This window comes from Mytilus galloprovincialis, chromosome 5 (genome assembly GCF_965363235.1).
Source record: "Mytilus galloprovincialis chromosome 5, xbMytGall1.hap1.1, whole genome shotgun sequence".
NCBI lineage: Eukaryota > Metazoa > Mollusca > Bivalvia > Mytilida > Mytilidae > Mytilus > Mytilus galloprovincialis.
Genome location: NC_134842.1, coordinates 4408419 through 4426342, shown reverse-complemented (window position 1 = coordinate 4426342; position 17924 = coordinate 4408419). Strand labels below are relative to the sequence as shown.

The following is a 17924-nucleotide window of genomic DNA, read 5'->3' as shown; positions in this document are numbered from 1 at the left end:
TGCCTAAAAAAATTGAAAAATCCACAATTTCAACAACAGATGTGGACACAAACATACACATTAGATAGTATCCAGCTGTCAAGGCTAATACTTGGTCAGAGACCACAATTATTTTGTAGTGCATTTCCTTTAGACAATAAATGAAAATTAGAATATCCCACCTGAACTATCTCAATATTTTTTTTACAGAGTGTTGTACTACTTTTGGGACAAACTATATCAAAATCATAGAAAACTTCATCTGCTCTTACTTAAAATATTGACAATTTTATGTTAAGGGGGTCCTGAAATCATTTAACAGCTTCTGACGTGCTAATTTTTAAACTTTTACTTTAAAATTCATGACTCAAATTCTTAGACAGTGTAATTTCATCCCCCTACTTGCTATTTGAGGCATAACACATGGAGAAATACATTTGGAAGGGGTATACAACAAATTGGCAAGTAACACACTGTCCACACTAGGGACTACTTTCATGAACAACAAAAATCAAAGGACAATAATTGTAGTCTTGGACAACTTGTTTGATGAAAAATTTCCTTGATCAATGAGTAGTTAAATTTCTAAACTATCAGCAAACAAGAAGTGAATGTACTGCAGATCTAACAAGATGTGATGAAAATCAGCATACATAGGTAGTGGAACACAACATAAACTTGATCTGTAACTGGTCATGATTAATTCACATACCTAAAATTAGCCCATTTAAAAAAAAATGTGTATAATGGTTTGCTACAGAATAACAGAAAGAAGGAATAATGTATGTATTGACAGAATGACAGAAAAGGGTTAAACCCAATCCATAAAAGCTGTGCATAATAAGATGTCTTCAGTAAAATCTTTTTCCAAGGAGTTTTGTATAAACTGAGTGTGACACAGAAGATATGGACCACAAAAAATCACAAAAGAAGAGATGACCCAGCTAGACAATGACATGTGTACCTACTGAATTATAAAATGACTCAGCTTTAATCTTCCATTCCTGTATAACATTAGAACTACTGTCAAGGTAAGAACGTTTTCCTACAGGTAATAATTCCCATTCTATAATATCCTGTTCACCAGGGTTTACTTCAAGGTTGTAGGCTGCATAGCAACAGTCTGGCTCTGAAAGAAATAAAACTGAGTGACTGAAACACTATATACTAACACAGTTATAGCAAATAATCATTTATATTTATTTTGACTTAAGGGTCACAGATAACTTACATTAATCATGTTAATATGCAAATAAAGTACAAGTCATATCCAGTAACAGCATATAGTCAACTTATATACCTTCAAAATGGGAGATCTCATTGAGGGGAAATTGCTGTAATTCCTTTAAAAAAAAACTTATTTTCTGTGATATTTCTAAAGAAAATTTACACATGAATTATAAGGTGTTTGTTTTAATCACCCTTTAGATGCAGATACAAAATCATACTGGATTTTATGGATGTTGTTTTGTTTACAGTCATAAATTCATGTTCACCTTGGAATATATCGTCATGGAAGATTATAAAAATCATGTTTGCATATTGAATAAATTTCTAATATTGACGAAAACATTATGTTTGATTGATTGGTGAATGTTTACTTGATGTCCAGAGGCAAATATTTCATGCATCCTTTGCAATCGTTCTTTCCCAAGTAGAATGTGTGGACATTTATACACAAGGCATCAATTTTAATGTCTCAATTTGAACTGGAAAATGTGGTGTATTTATCTATTCCAGCACAGTCAAAAGATACCCCATTTATTTAATGAAAGATGGCATGTTGAACAAGGCCCTAAGATGACTTAAAGTTTGTCTTTGTTCTCTATTGGCTATATATATTTCAACATCTTACTTGTATTTGAATGGTTCCTCTTCAATTTAATTTCTGGAGATTGACCTGAACTTGATTTTGAAAAATTTAAACAGAATTCACCTAAAACACAGAAACACATGAATTTAATTATTATACAATGTCAATGAAATGATTGTGTATTGTTGCATGTATTGGTGTGCTAGTGTACATGTCTAAAGGGTGTTCCTTTTTTACTCATAAAACAGTTTACCCCGAACAGTGAAAATTTTTTATCTTGTTGTTTTTTTCTGTATGAGAAATTTTGTTTTATTACATTCTGTTGAATGATGAATCTTGCTAATAAATTAAAAGTGTATAATTGCTGTCTCTTGACTCATACCCCACAACACCCTCCTACTCATAAAGTTTATAATATCTGTCACATAAAACTTAATTAAATATAATAATAAACTCACCCAACTGATAACTGACAGAAACAGCTGATTCTTCACCTTTGACCTCAAAACAGGGGACATTACTCATTTGTTTGGCATCATATTCATGTCTGGAAAAAACAAATATGTGAAGGAATGGACTTTTTATCAGATTAAATTAAACATCAATGCACAATTTCTTCTTATGAAAATAAAATTATCACTTTTATGTGTTTTTAAATGATGAAAAACTATTTAGACTTGTCAATGAAGTTATTTTCAATCGATTGAAAAGGTCATTTAAATAGTGCTAGTGTCAAGAAAACTTTAAAGAATGTTTTCAGCAAATACATTTCTTCAAACTATAAGATTGTTTCAATTGAAAACAGTTGCTTTTCTTGGATTGATAATGAGATTCATATTCATGATAACTGGATCAACATGTACTTTGAAAATAAAAATACACAACATATCATGTTGATTGTCACAAACTCTTAAATGTCCCTTTTGTAACTCAATGATGGAACCACCAATCTGAACCAAGAAGTGAAAATTGCTTTCTTTGGTTCATCATCATGTCAGACTATTCTAATTTGATTCATGAATTATTATTGATTACTGTATCTTAAACAACAATTTACTGACAGGTTTTATGTTCAGTTTTGTAGTTGGTTCCTGTTTCTTATCAACAATTTACTGACACACCCAGTAGGTTTGAAGTTTTGCTTCCTGTATTGTTATAGGTTTAGAATCCTGCTTCCTGTATTGTGATTGGTTGCTGTATCTAAAGCAACATTTTTGAGACAGGTTTTAAGTTATGTTTTCTGTATTTTGAATTTATGTTAAAAGATATCAACTTTTAAATATTCAAACTAAACATAGAACTATTAGAAAGCTTGCAAAGTAGAATGTTCACATCTCGGTACCGCCCACAATCCCATGTTTTTGTACTTTAAGATCTTACAATATACCTAGTAATTTCATATGTTTTAGTCCTGCTTTAAGTTAAATTGTAAATAATTTTATCTTACTAAGGAGACATTGATATAGTGGATACATTGTGTGTTACATAAATTTTCCTTTTAATTGGTGTAAGACTTTAGAACAGTTATATTTTTTTTTATATTAGATATCCTTGTATTTATTTTCTTGGTGGAGGATAACTATAACTCCCACTAAGTGGAGGCGTGCCTTTATTGGCAGAAGTTAGAGACATACCGGTACAGATTGGTTACTCTACCTGAACCAAAACTTTGGAGACAAGTTGAGTGTTTGGACTTCATGACTTATATTGGTCACTGTATATCTACACAGAATGGTGTCATTTTCAGGTTTGGTATACTCAACCATAATCTGCCAATGGCCGTCATCAAACACACCTGAAAAATACAATACAGGTAAATGAGAAACACATAATCTACCAATGGCCGTCATCAAACACACCTGAAAAATACAATACAGGTAAATGAGAAACACATAATCTACCAATGGCCGTCATCAAACACACCTGCGAAATACAACACAGTTATATGAGAAACCCTTAATAACAAGAAAAAAAGAAAATCAACATAAACATTTGAATGTAAAAAAAACTTTTTTTCAAAAACCAAAATTTTTTCTACAGCTATTGCATAGTCATATGAATAATATTTATATAATTGTGAATTGTGGATTTCAATTATCAATCATCTGTTACTGTTTACTTTTGAACTTGTTAATATAAGTGATGTATGAAGTTTGGAAAAATTTGGTCGATTATATAGGAAATCACTGAAGCATGACTGTGGGACAATATCAAAGTTTATAACATTGGTTTCCAATTCAGCTTGATGTCAGGTAACATAATATTAAAGCCTTACAGTACCAGGGGTCTATGTTTAACTGTAGATATAATTTTGGGGAGGGACCTATTTCTGTAGAATAATGAAAAAAAAATAGTTTTCATGGATGTTTAACTTGCTGTTTGGTGTATTTTGTCGAAACCCTAAAAATCATGATTTATCTTGTCCCACAAAATTGCCAAAAATAAGAAAAAGTCTATCAAATTATAATCAATCTAAAGTATCCAATAAACATACCAGTGTCCAATACCTCATATTCTGATTGTCCTGGTGATCTCCCCTTGTTCTGCTCTATAAGTTCTGTGTATGGAAATTCTGTCTGAGGATACAAATATAAGGCCTTCATGTATCTGTGGTCAGGATCATTGTCCAAGTAGAAATACAGTTCTTTAACATCCTCTCCATGGTTACCCTGAAATATTGACCTTGAGATTAACCTGTCAGAGTGCTTATTGAATTCCTGTTTATGGTTGGCTGTCACAATATATACATATCATAACACTTGATAACAATCACAGATTTTTTTGTAAGGAGTAGTATTTTAGCAATCAAGTCTTCAAAAAGAATTTTCTAAAGCTAAAACAACTCTTCTTAACAAACGTAAATTATACAAATTTAAGGAATGCAAGAAATTTTATATCTGATGTGCAAATCTAAACTGAGCTTAGGAAGAATTTACACAACAAGAATGTGTCCATAGTACACAGATGTCCGACAGGCAATATCATTTTCTATGTTCAGTGGAACATGCAATTGGAGTCAAAACTCTAATTTGGCAATAAAATTATAAAGATCAAGTGTATTAAGTTTTAAGTTGATTGTACCTCATCTTCAACAAAGACTACTGTGACTAAAACTTTAACCTGAAGCGCATGGACAGATGCATGAACGAACACCCCCAGCCCATAAAACATAATGCCCCGACGTGAGGCAATAAAATAGTTGGTGGGTCACATCTGTGAATACTACTTTTTCACATCTGAGTATACTACTTTTTCACATCTGTGTATACTACTTTTTCACATCTGAGTATACTACTTTTTAACAACATTTCACTTTTGAAAGCTGTATATTTGTTCACCAGCCTTGCTGTATTATTGTTAAGTAACAGTAACTTATTACCTGTTGTCCTGTGAGTCCAAAAAATCTTTCTTTTACAACAGAATCTAATTACCTGTGGTCCTGTGAGTCCAAAAAATCTTTCTTTTACAACAATCTAATTACCTGTGGTCCTGTGAGTCCAAAAAATCTTTCTTTTACAACTGAATCTAATTACCTGTTGTCCTGTGAGTCCAAACAATCTTTCTTTTACAACAGAATCTAATTACCTGTGGTCCTGTGAGTCCAAAAAATCTTTCTTTTACAACAATCTAATTACCTGTGGTCATGTGAGTCCAAAAAATCTTTCTTTTACAACTGAATCTAATTACCTGTTGTCCTGTGAGTCCAAACAATCTTTCTTTTACAACAGAATCTAATTACCTGTGGTCCTGTGAGTCCAAAAAATCTTTCTTTTACAACAGAATCTAATTACCTGTGGTCCTGTGAGTCCAAAAAATCTTTCTTTTACAACTGAATCTAATTACCTGTTGTCCTGTGAGTCCAAACAATCTTTCTTTTACAACAGAATCTAATTACCTGTGGTCCTGTGAGTCCAAAAAATCTTTCTTTTACAACAGAATCTAATTACCTGTGGTCCTGTGAGTCCAAAAAATCTTTCTTTTACAACAGAATCTTTGCCATTCCACAAAGACAGTCCCATACAGAGTTGTTGTTGTTCGTCAGACAGACCAAATATACCGTCCTCTCCCCATCTATAACTGTCAAGAGTTATCTCCCCATAGGATGTACTTTCCCAACTGTAATATAAGAATTCTGTAATCTAATCAGACAGACCAAATATACCGTCCTCTCCCCATCTACAACTGTCAAGAGTTATCTCCCCATAGGATGTACTATCCCAACTGTTATATAAGAATTCAATAATCTAATCAGACAGACCAAATATACAATCCTCTCCCCATCTATAACTGTCAAGAGTTATCTCCCCATAGGATGTAATATAAGAATTCTATAATCTAATCAGACAGACCAAATATACCGTCCTCTCCCCATCTATAACTGTCAAGAGTTATCTCCCCATAAGATGTACTATCCCAACTGTAATATAAGAATTCTATAATCTAATCAGACAGACCTAATATACCGTCCTCTCCCCTTCTATAACTGTCAAGAGTTATCTCCCCATAAGATGTACTATCCCAACTGTAATATAAGAATTCTATAATCTAATCAGACAGACCTAATATACCGTCCTCTCCCCATCTATAACTGTCAAGAGTTATCTCCTCAAATGATGTACTATCCCAACTGTAATATAAAAATTCTATAATCTAATCAGACAGACCAAATTTACTGTCCTCTCCACATCTATCACTGGCAAGAGTTATCTCCTCATAGGATGTATTATCCCAACTGTAATATAAGAATTCTATAATCTAATCAGACAGACCAAATATACCGTCCTCTCCCCATCTATAACTGTCAAGAGTTATCTCCTCATAGGATATACAAATATACCGTCCTCTCCCCATCTATAACTGTCAAGAGTTATCTCCCCATAGGATGTATTATCCCAACTATAATATAAGAATTCTATAATCTAATCAGACAGACCAAATATACCGTCCTCTCCCCATCTATAACTGGCAAGAGTTATCTCCCCATAGGATGTATTATCCCAACTATAATATAAGAATTCTATAATCTAATCAGACAGACCAAATATACCGTCCTCTCCACATCTATAATTCGCAAGAGTTATCTCCTCATAGGATGTATTATCCCAACTGTAATATAAGAATTCTATAATTTAATCAGACAGACCAAATATACCGTCCTCTCCTCATCTATAACTGTCAAGAGTTATCTCTTTATAAGATGTACTATCCCAACTGTAATATGGACCATAATTTGGTATTCAGCCTTTGGTTTCTTTTTGTATCCTTTTTTATAAGTTCTAAAATTTAACTTTTATTCAGTGGGTTCTGTTGGTGTTAGAATAGTATGAATGGAACAATTGAGTTTTTCAAGAAAAAATTAATACATTTTGATTCACCGTTTACGTGACAGGAAACCAAACAGGAAACCAATCTGGATTTTCTTTATTTTGCACAATATATTTCAATAGACATAAATGAACACCATTACTTGTGTAACTTGCTTCATGTTAATATTTAAAATCTATTTTCAATGTTAAATTAAAGTTTTTTTTAAACGTGACAGGAAACGATAAGAAACCGAAAGCATTTTTTAAGTTTTATTTTATTGCAAAATCTGCTTAAAATAATCTGAACAGTATACTTTTTCTTAAAATCCATCTTAAATGTAACAGTATTATAAAACTCCTAAATATGTGCATGTTTTGAAAACAATTTGTACAATTTATTCAGAAATTTCCATATTTTCTTCATTGATACAGGATACCATAATCGTTGTATCTTGATGTTTTAGCCAAAAAAATATATTTATATTTGGTTTTGAAATTCCAGTTATATACAATTTATTCCAAATCATTGGCAATGTAAAATTCTGTAAATCCAGTAAAGAAAAAAACTTTTAACTTGTAATTAAAATCGTTAAAATAGGCACCATGTGATATTTGTGACCTGTACACCATCTACATGGTTACCACATTTTAACCTACTTTAGTGGGCTAAAATCAATAAAGTACTTCCTTTCAAGTCATGCTTGGTAAAAGTTTACTTTTCCTTTGACAAGTTTATTGTGTTTCTGAAAAGTGTTTGCAGAACATTTATAAAAAATATTAATTAAAAATTGTAACAAAGATACCAACTTTGTATATTCCATGTGTAACGGTATATTAACATGTATTTTTTATTAAATTATCTTTATTCACCTAAAATATCCAGTAATATTTACTGCTGAAGCAAAATCAATCCAACGAACATCGGCACCATGATAAGAGACGTAATTTTGATTGAATTTTCCAAGGACCCTTTACGGCGTTATTGGGAAACAAAGTGTGTTAAAACGTCGGTCAAATCTGAAATCGATTTTGTCAAGTCATTGGGCATTTATTTTCACACAAGATAGTATGTAACATTATGCACATAGGAAAATTAATAGACCCCAGGCACAATCTCTTTGAAAATTGTATTTTCCTTTTTTAAACACGACAAAACAAGTCTACAGATTATGTTTGCTAACATCCCGTTGGAAACAAAAACAAAGTTTAGACCTAGTATATCGTCTGTCCGGCGGTAATGGCGTGATCACATGTTAGTCACATGTTTCACGTATGACCGGAAATGATTAGAACTTAAGGACAAAAACAATTTTAATAAATAACTGGACTTCTGTTTCGTGTGAAATGTAACGCATATATAACGATAACGTCATTTTCTTACTTAATTATTACGAAGATCAAAACAAGAATGTAAATCATCTCTGATTTACCTGTTTGAACATCTTGCGAGAGTTCATATTTGCATATTGTTTTTAAGAATTCTATTACAACAAAGCAGATAACATCATCTAAAATTTGCGTTACGAAATCGGACACAAAAGTCACGCCACTGTTCTTACATCTGCTACATAAATACTTATAGTTCTCAGCATTTTCTTCTCATTATTCTTATTGGTCGATGTTCTTTGTTATTTGAAAGCAAAAGTTACGAATTTGCCGGTGACGATTATCTATAAATCAGTCAGTGTTATGCTCTTCGGAAGCAAAAAGTAACGCGAGAAACGACACAAAAATACGGTTGTAGAATCTTTGAAATTCGTATATTTCAATTTTTTTTCTAGGGAAGAGTAGCATACACTTGTATGTTGATAAAACCAATGGCATCTTTAGATGTAGTTACAACTTTTCTTACAGTAATTCACATTTTATCACTTTTCTATAGTTATAGGAAACGGAGCCCAATAGCAAATTATGGTCCATATAAGAATTCTATAATCTGAGAGGGCATTATTTGTATTTTGTATGTTCATCATATCAAAATTCTTAATTTGTAAATTGTCAATTTGTATCTTGTATCTGTATGATTTCAAAATTCCTTATCGGTAAATTGTCAATTTGTTTATTTTAATCAAAGAAGAAACCAAGTGCCATATGTCGTCATTATAATCATTTACTTAGCATAATACAACTATGACATTTCACACATTGACATTTAACAAATCTACATGTTACACGTTACAAAACATCAATATACACCTTGACAATTTACCAATTAAGAATTTTGAAATAACAAAAGTACAAGTTACAAATTGACAATTTTCGAATTAGGAATTCTAAAATTACAAAAATACAAGTTACAAATTGACAATTTACACATTGACACTTTACACATTAAGAATTTTGGCCCTTTTGGCTTTCCATAGATATATGTATGTATTGGTAAGTTAAACTCAAATCTGCATTATCTTAATATTTAAGGTTAACTACACTATATTGTATATTACAAGTTTCCTAAAGTTAACTACACTATATTGTATATTACCAGTTTCCTAATGTTAACTACACTATATTGTATATTACCAGTTTCCTAAAGTTAACTACACTATATTGTATATTACCAGTTTCCTAAAGTTAACTACACTATATTGTATATTACCAGTTTATCTTAATATTTAAAGTTAACTACACTATATTGTATATTACCAGTTTCCTAATGTTTCCTCCCTAACAGTAAGTTAACTACACTATATTGTATATTACCAGTTTCCTAATGTTAACTACACTATATTGTATATTACCAGTTTCCTAAAGTTAACTACACTATATTGTATATTACCAGTTTCCTAAAGTTAACTACACTATATTGTATATTACCAGTTTCCTAAAGTTAACTACACTATATTGTATATTACCAGTTTCCTAAAGTTAACTACACTATATTGTATATTACCAGTTTATCTTAATATTTAAAGTTAACTACACTATATTGTATATTACCAGTTTCCTAATGTTTCCTCCCTAACAGTAAGTTAACTACACTATATTGTATATTACCAGTTTCCTAATGTTAACTACACTATATTGTATATTACCAGTTTCCTAAAGTTAACTACACTATATTGTATATTACCAGTTTATCTTAATATTTAAAGTTAACTACACTATATTGTATATTACCAGTTTCCTAATGTTTCCTCCCTAACAGTAAGTTAACAACACTATATTGTATATTACCAGTTTCCTAATGTTTCCTCCCTAACGGTACACCACTGTCTCTCTGATAAATATGGACCCCAGAATTTATTTCCATAGATATGGTCAAAGACTTTCTTCCTTACAGGATCCTGTTGGCCTGGTACCTCAGTATGTTTCCTTTTTAGAGCCTGTTGCCCTGGTTCCTTTGCATGTTTCCTCTTTGGCTCATGTTGATCTAGTACCTCATGTTTTCTTTTTGTTGACATCTATATATATATACAGATATACAATTAAAAATAAGTATGTCATATGTTTCTTCAACATGTTTACACAATGTATTTAAAGACAGTTCTATCAAAATGTTCATATAATCTTAAAGTTATAATAAACAAGTGACCGTTGAAAAATAATGTTATTCTAATTCTTTAACCAATGCATACAAACCTCATAAACTTAGTCTTCTGTGCACGATTTTATCATTTTTTTGCGTAAATTTCGTATAATCGTTAATTTTTTTTTTCAATAAGTCACTGTTGTTTTGAAAATATGGCAGTTAATTAAAGCTCGTGTTTTTTTAAGCCGAAGTTTAAAAACGATTGTCACCCAATCAACTATCAACAAAAAAAGCATGGATACTGAGCATGTGTTTAACATGAACAATCAGATAATAGTTTATTTTAAGGACATCCATGTGTATAGCGATCACCAGATTTGTATGAAATGGTTCACACTGAGGTCACTTTGCATACGGAAAATATGTTGAGGAAGCAATTAAAATAAAGTAAACTTCTTCTAAATATGAACATATTGGAAGAATTTTCTTCAGAAAAAAGTATATGTACATAAGTTTTATAATGAAAACTATCCATTGAGTTATAAGAAAACATATGCATTACAGTAGACTCCACCTAATCGTATATCGGCTATTGTAATATTATTTCAAAACACCAAACCATTCCCTATATGTTTAATGTTAATTGCATCATGTAATCGAATATTGGATATGAGAATATATCGGCAAATCAGATAAGAATATTCGGGTAATTTTGTTCAAAACCATGTACGATTGGATATTTTCAATGTTTTTCTGACAGGAAATGAAATTATTAAATTTTTGTCTTTATTCATTGGTTTCCTTTGTCATGTGAATTACATGCCCTTTTACTTCAAATGGTTTGAATCTATTTATCATCATGATCATGGTGATGCAACTGATAAAAATCACCTCCAGCTTCATCAAGCCCTTTCACATATTAAGCAATTGTCAGGGTCAATGAGGGTTAGTAACATCTCAGGATTAGATCTACTTAATATAATATGCAGAATATTCAATGAATATACATTCATTGTCTAATTGAATATATCTGGTAATTGGATATTTTTAGCTGACATTTTGTGTATCCGATTAGGCGGAGTCTACTGTAGTAGGCTAAATTACAAATATAGGCGGCTGTAACATGTGTTCCGCGAAGCCGGATGGCCACAAAGCTATAAGCTTGGTGCTTTACAGCAGGGGGTATGGGGGCAAGCTGAAGGCCCCCAAAAGCTCTGGCATAAATAGAGCAAAATCATGCATTCTCACAATCTCCTGGCACCTAATTTCATCTTTCAAATGACCATTTTTTTATGAATGGAAAAAAAAATCTCGAATGGTTTGGTTTTTTTTTCTTTACCTTATGCTAAAAATTCATGTGCTTCTACAGGAGTTTTATCTATATAATAATTAGATTTGTTAGAAATCTTGATCGATTTTTTTTTGCATATCTACGTGCATTTGTAAACAAATCACCCCCTTTTTCTCCAAAGACTGTTACAAGTATTTAAATCATACAATTATTTCTCAAGCTTTGTCAGAAAATTGATATATATCCTCTGATATTCTCTTTTTTTGAAACTGTTCAATAAGTCAAATACATAAATCATTTGGAAATGTTATTTATTTGTGGTCTAGTTGACAATATTCTACTTTCGTTTTTGACCTTGATTTTGAATAACATATATGATCTACTACACTTTCTTTTATCATGTTTATTTGACTGATATTTTTTCCATAACATAATATTGTCATCCTATCTGATTGTCTTGAACTTCACGCTCTAAAAGCCAAAACCAACAAGTTGATGACCATCGGAACATCTCTATTGATGTATTGTTATCTTTCAATGACCACTAGAACGTCTCTCTTGTTATCTTTGAAAAGAAACAATGAATTCTGACTTTAAATAGACAACCAATCAGTGACCTGAATTCATGTGAACTATATTTAGACCAAGGTAAACACTGACTTTTCATCTTTGTTTATCGTGACCGCGACTTTGCAACAATATGTCTCTCGGCTGCCACTAAATTGAGAAAGATATTTTTTTTCTTTTTGAATTTATATTTTTGTCAGTGAAGTAGCGGGCACTTGAAGTCACAGACACAGCGGAAATCCGCCGTCTACCATCTACTTTGGAAAGCCCTGTATAGACTTTTAACTGGCTATATATCTGACCAAGGATTTCAAATGACCAAGGATTTATATATAGTCTTCCTTTACAATCCTTGATCTAAACTGAAGTCATGTTCCTTTGTCATAAAAGTTGTGATATACATACATGTATGTATGTGCCTGTCCCAAGTCAGGAATCTGTAATTCAGTGGTTGTTGTTTGTTTAAGTGTTACATATTTTTTTCGTTCATTTCTTTTATAAAAATAAGGCCGTTAGTTGACTTGTCTTGTTTGAATTGTTTTACATTGCCATTTCAAGGTCTTATGTAGCAGACTATGTGATATCGACTTTGCTCATTGCATTGTTGAAGGCCATGCGATAACTTATAGTTGTTAATTTCTGCGTCATTTTGGTGTCTTGTGGAGAGTTATGTCTCACTGGCAATCATACCACATCTTCTATTTTATATATCTCAGTTATTTTTATTGTATAAGATTGCGCCAGAATGATTTTGTATGGTTTGCAATGGTATAAATGGTACGAGTTGACTTATGGTGGTACTCATACATGTGATTACAGATTATCAGATATATTAAACCATTGACATTAGATTTGTTCCATGTCACATTGTTATAATTTACGTGCCTGATGAATCGTCGTTACATGGACAACACTAAGTGTTTCATACTCAATCACGTGTATTTTCAAACCTTGTGCTCTCATCTTTTTGCCAGTTCTAAATGTTTACCTTAAGATTTCTTTATCCTCTAATAACCGGGGGAACTGAACTTCCTCTCTGTTTACATTTTTTACCGCAATTTTTTTCAAGACAAATGTCATTATCTCCCCTGATCTGTATCTGTATCTGTCTAACTTCTGCCAATAAAGGCACACCTCCACTTATTGGGAGTAATAATATGGTTATCCTCCACCAAGAATATATATATACACGGATTATTTATATAAAAAAAAAAAAAAAGGTAAATAATATATATCTGTTCTAAAGTCCTCCACCAATAAGAAAAAATTATATACAACACACTGTATCCACTAGATTAATGTCTCTTTAGTAGGATATAATTACAACACACTGTATCCACTAACTTAAAGATTAATGTCTCTTTAGAAGGATATAATTATTTACACTTTAACTTTAAGCAGGGCTAGAAAATATGAAATTAGTAGGTATATTGAGATCTCAAAGTATAAAAACATGGGATTGTGGGCAGTACCAAGATGCGAACATTCTACTTTGCAAGCTTTCTAACAGTTCTAGGTTTAGTTTGAATGTCTAAAAGTTGATATCTTTTAGCATGAAGCTTGTAGCATAAGCATCTACAGAGAGGTTCCAGCAATTGATCAATGTCTGATATAAGATTCCTAGAATTCCATTGTTCTCCACAATAATAATATGGGTTGATGAGAATTGTAAGCAGATCAAATTTAATATTGAGCTTATATTTTGCAAAAAGCACACTGCACACTTCAATAATTTCACGAATTAGTGTCATTCGTATATTTTCCAACTCAGTACACACAAGAAGAAAATGACTCAGTGTTTCATCACTTTTTCCACATAACATGCAGGTCGGATCAGGATTAGTGATGTTGAATACAGCTCTTTTTGTTTGCAGTATATAGCTACCAGTTAGGATCTTTAAAGGGATTGGGATTCTTGATATATCTCGAATATTCGCAGAGCAAGATCAGGGGTTACACGAAAGACCTGAAAGTGGACCTGAAAAGACCTGAAAAGACCTGAAAATATACGACTAAATTATTCAAATTGCAATAACTTTTTTTTTATTGGATGGAATTTCTTCAAATTGGAATTTTATTAATTGCAAATATCCATAGTTCATTAAAGTCTAAACATTTTAAATTTTAAACAAATTTTGGATGCCAAAAGTTGGACCTGTGGTGTGTTTGATTTTTTTAATTTTAATTTGAAAAAAGGTTGAAATCAATGATCATCTATCGTATATCTAAATAATTATGACGTCTAGCTGGGAACAGTATATCTAATATGTAGGTATTCCTGCGTCTAGCAAGGCTATCTTAATTATTCTACGGATTCAATAAACTCGAATTATTCACTTGCAAGTGAAAGAAAATCTACAGCATCGCTGTTTTTTTAAATTTAGAAAGGAAAAGGGGAATATGTCAAAGCGGCAACAACTCGAACATAGATCAATCAACAGCCGAAGGCAACCAATGGGTCTTCAATGCAGCGAGAAATACCCGCACCCGTAGGCGTCCTTCAGCTGGCCCCTTAAAAAATAGGCACTGGCTACGGTTACATGGGAATGTAACAATAATAAAAATATTATTGTTACATTGGAGTCTAATTGCCGGAATGGAAAGCTGGGTAAGGAACCGATTAATTACGAATGTATTGAGGCTACGGTTACATTGAGTTACTAACAAACATATTTCTCTCTTTAAAGATTTTAAATTCCGTGTTTATGAAAACGTACTATGAATTTAAAATAGCGAGAATAAAACTTGAGAACCACAACATATAAATTATTTTCTTAGCACTATCAAGGAGGTTATTATTCTAATATAACCTCCTTGGCACTATGATATATAGATGCTTAACACATGACATGAGTAAAATCTCTTTGTTCTTACTGTGCTATAATCTGGATAATGCACAGCAAAGGTAACTTTTTACAAACATCGTAGTTTCAAAATAGGAAAAATGAAAGGTTCCTTAATCCTTTTTTTCATCTAAGCTTGAACATAAAAAGTTTTATTATATTTTGTGTACAACATAAATCTTAAATCAGCGTTTTAATTATGAAAGATGGTTAAAACATTTTTTGGTAATTTCTGCCAAAAGAGAAATGCATATTAGTATATCCGAATCAAAGAAATCAGATTTGAATTAGTTATAGACTTATATAATAACGCATTTTTATAACGACTTTTTGAATATCTATTCCCCAGATTGTTGGATCGAATTTAAGGGGGGTCATTTTAAGATTCTTTTAAAACAGGGAGACAAGCTGGAGACCAAAGAGACTTCATTTAGACGGACGTGTCTTAAAAATTAATACAGTAGATACAAAGCAATTTTGGGGAAGGGGGGGGGGGGGTAAAGATTAGAAAGAGAAACGTATTTTCTGTTTATTCAACATTTAAAATTTAGGAAATATCTTCCTCGGTTTCTCTTTCTCTTTTAAAGAAAATCATTGAGGGAAATAAATTCAAAAGCTCAATAACCCTTTCAGTAATGTTTTTTTTTCTTTCATACAACGTTTTGAAAGTACAGAATTTTTCAAAGTCTTAATCGTCACTTATTAAATAAAAAATGGGAATAGATTTAACAGAAACATTAAAAAAATATCTACCATTAAATCGCAATTTTACAATATTGAATAAGTCTAACACGGCTGGTAATCTACACACGCAGAACATTTGGTTCTGCAAAGAAAACCGTGAGAGGATTTTCCGGTTGTGCTTGAGTGGAGCAATTGTCACCGCTTCAAAGGCTATAGACATTTCTAAATCGCAATTTTCTTATTCGACTGATCAAAATATTGAAAATCGGAGAATGCTATGCTGTGGTGAATACTTTAACGAAGAGATACATGTATCATTTACTGTTGTACGTGGAGTTGAACTCCTACAAAATGAGTTGCCCCACGAAAATTTGCCGAAAAAAGTTACATTTAGATTTTGAAATGGTTCTATTAACAGACATATAAGTTCAAATTTACTTTTTATTCGGTCAATGGGTAAAAATGTCGTCTTGGGCGGCGTGGACGCTGTCCGGTGTTGATAGACATCTTAAAAAAATCTAAAAACCTCACAATTTCATTTTGTCATGCGTGAGGGGATCAGTTCTGATTGAGGACATCGTGAATGCGTGAGGGGACTTGGAATTATATCTTTATATATAAGGTATCAATCGTTGAAAGTTGCCTTGATATGGTTAGATTGTTTATGAAAAAACAAAGGAGTAGGTCCGGTAAGGACCGATTTTGGCCTCAAATTTCAGATTCATCTTTTGAAAGATTTTGACCACTTTTTAAACACTTAAGTGTCTATTTCATTTGATTCAATTAGTTGTAAGATTTTAACTGATTTAGTCATAAGAAACGATCCGAATCAAGCTCAAATATGAAAAACTACCAATTATGCCGAAAATGTCACTTTTCAGATGTTTTTTTGTGGCCGCATCCGTGTTCATCCACTACCTTTATATATGTTATGTATTATCATCAAATACAACTTATATTTCAATATTAAGGATTAACACGAATGCTGCCACTTTCGTTTTACACGGAAACCGTAAAAAAATTAACTAAAATGCTGGAATTGTGGAGATTTCAGTAATTTAGCTACTACCCGATATATGTGCATTGTATTGTCAAAAACAGCCCATATTTATGTAGCAGAAGCATTCTTTTATCCAATAAATAACTATTAGTTTACATTTTAACAGCTACTTAAAACTGCTATATTTTGGGGCCAAAAAGGGGTCTTACTTGACCTTCTCCTTTGTATGCATCAATACAAATTATGAGATAGAATTTTGAAATAACAACAAATCACAAAGTTTTCTTTTTATGAATAAAAGTCTAACCAATAAATTTCAAATTTTCATTGTTATATCAGTATTGCAAATCTAATCCTGAATTTTGTCTATCCTTGTTTTGGAATGTTGTTTAAGAAATGCATGTGACGTCACTTTGTGGGTTGGTGGTATGGATAACTCGGCTGTGAATTTTTATGTGCTGGTTTAGGTTGTTTTATTATCCGTTTTTATTGTGTAGTTAGTCACCACTTCAATTTTATCATGTATATATTATATAGTCATTTTATAAAACTTCACTGGTTGTAAAATCAAGTACTATTCGAAATAACAAAGATGTTCTTTTTCCAAGCAGAAACCTTCTGGCCGTGTTAGGCACAACTTTTTGGAACTTTTGTTCCTCAATGTACTTGTCTTGGCTTTCGAACTTTTTTTCATCTGAGCGTTTGTGTAGACGAAAGACGCGTCTGACGTATAATTTTATTTTAACCTGGTACCTTTTGTTAGCTATAATTGGCATGTTTCTCTGTCCTATATGTTCTCTCATTTATTTGTATTGTAGTCCTGTCATGTAATGTTGTCTTCAAATGATATATTTACCATTGCCGTAGAAGCGGGAGGTTTGGCATGTTACAAAACCGGGTTCATCCCACCATTTTTTTCTTAAAATGTCCTGTGCCAAGTGTGTGTGTTAAAGTTTATTGTTAACTTGTGTT

The 17924-nt window shown here is 31.8% G+C and overlaps 1 protein-coding gene across 1 annotated transcript in view; it reads right to left on the bottom strand.

Moving 5' to 3' along the window:
* LOC143076957 (uncharacterized) overlaps positions 1–17924 on the bottom strand; it is an 89187-nt gene that overhangs the window by 23993 nt on the left and 47270 nt on the right. The window contains exons 5-9 of the mRNA XM_076252853.1: positions 10273–10499; positions 5740–5908; positions 4287–4461; positions 3449–3587; positions 2247–2339 (exon numbers count right to left, since the gene is read on the bottom strand). Coding sequence (XP_076108968.1) covers positions 2247–2339; positions 3449–3587; positions 4287–4461; positions 5740–5908; positions 10273–10499 — 803 coding nt within the window. The remainder of the gene's footprint in view (positions 1–2246; positions 2340–3448; positions 3588–4286; positions 4462–5739; positions 5909–10272; positions 10500–17924) is intronic.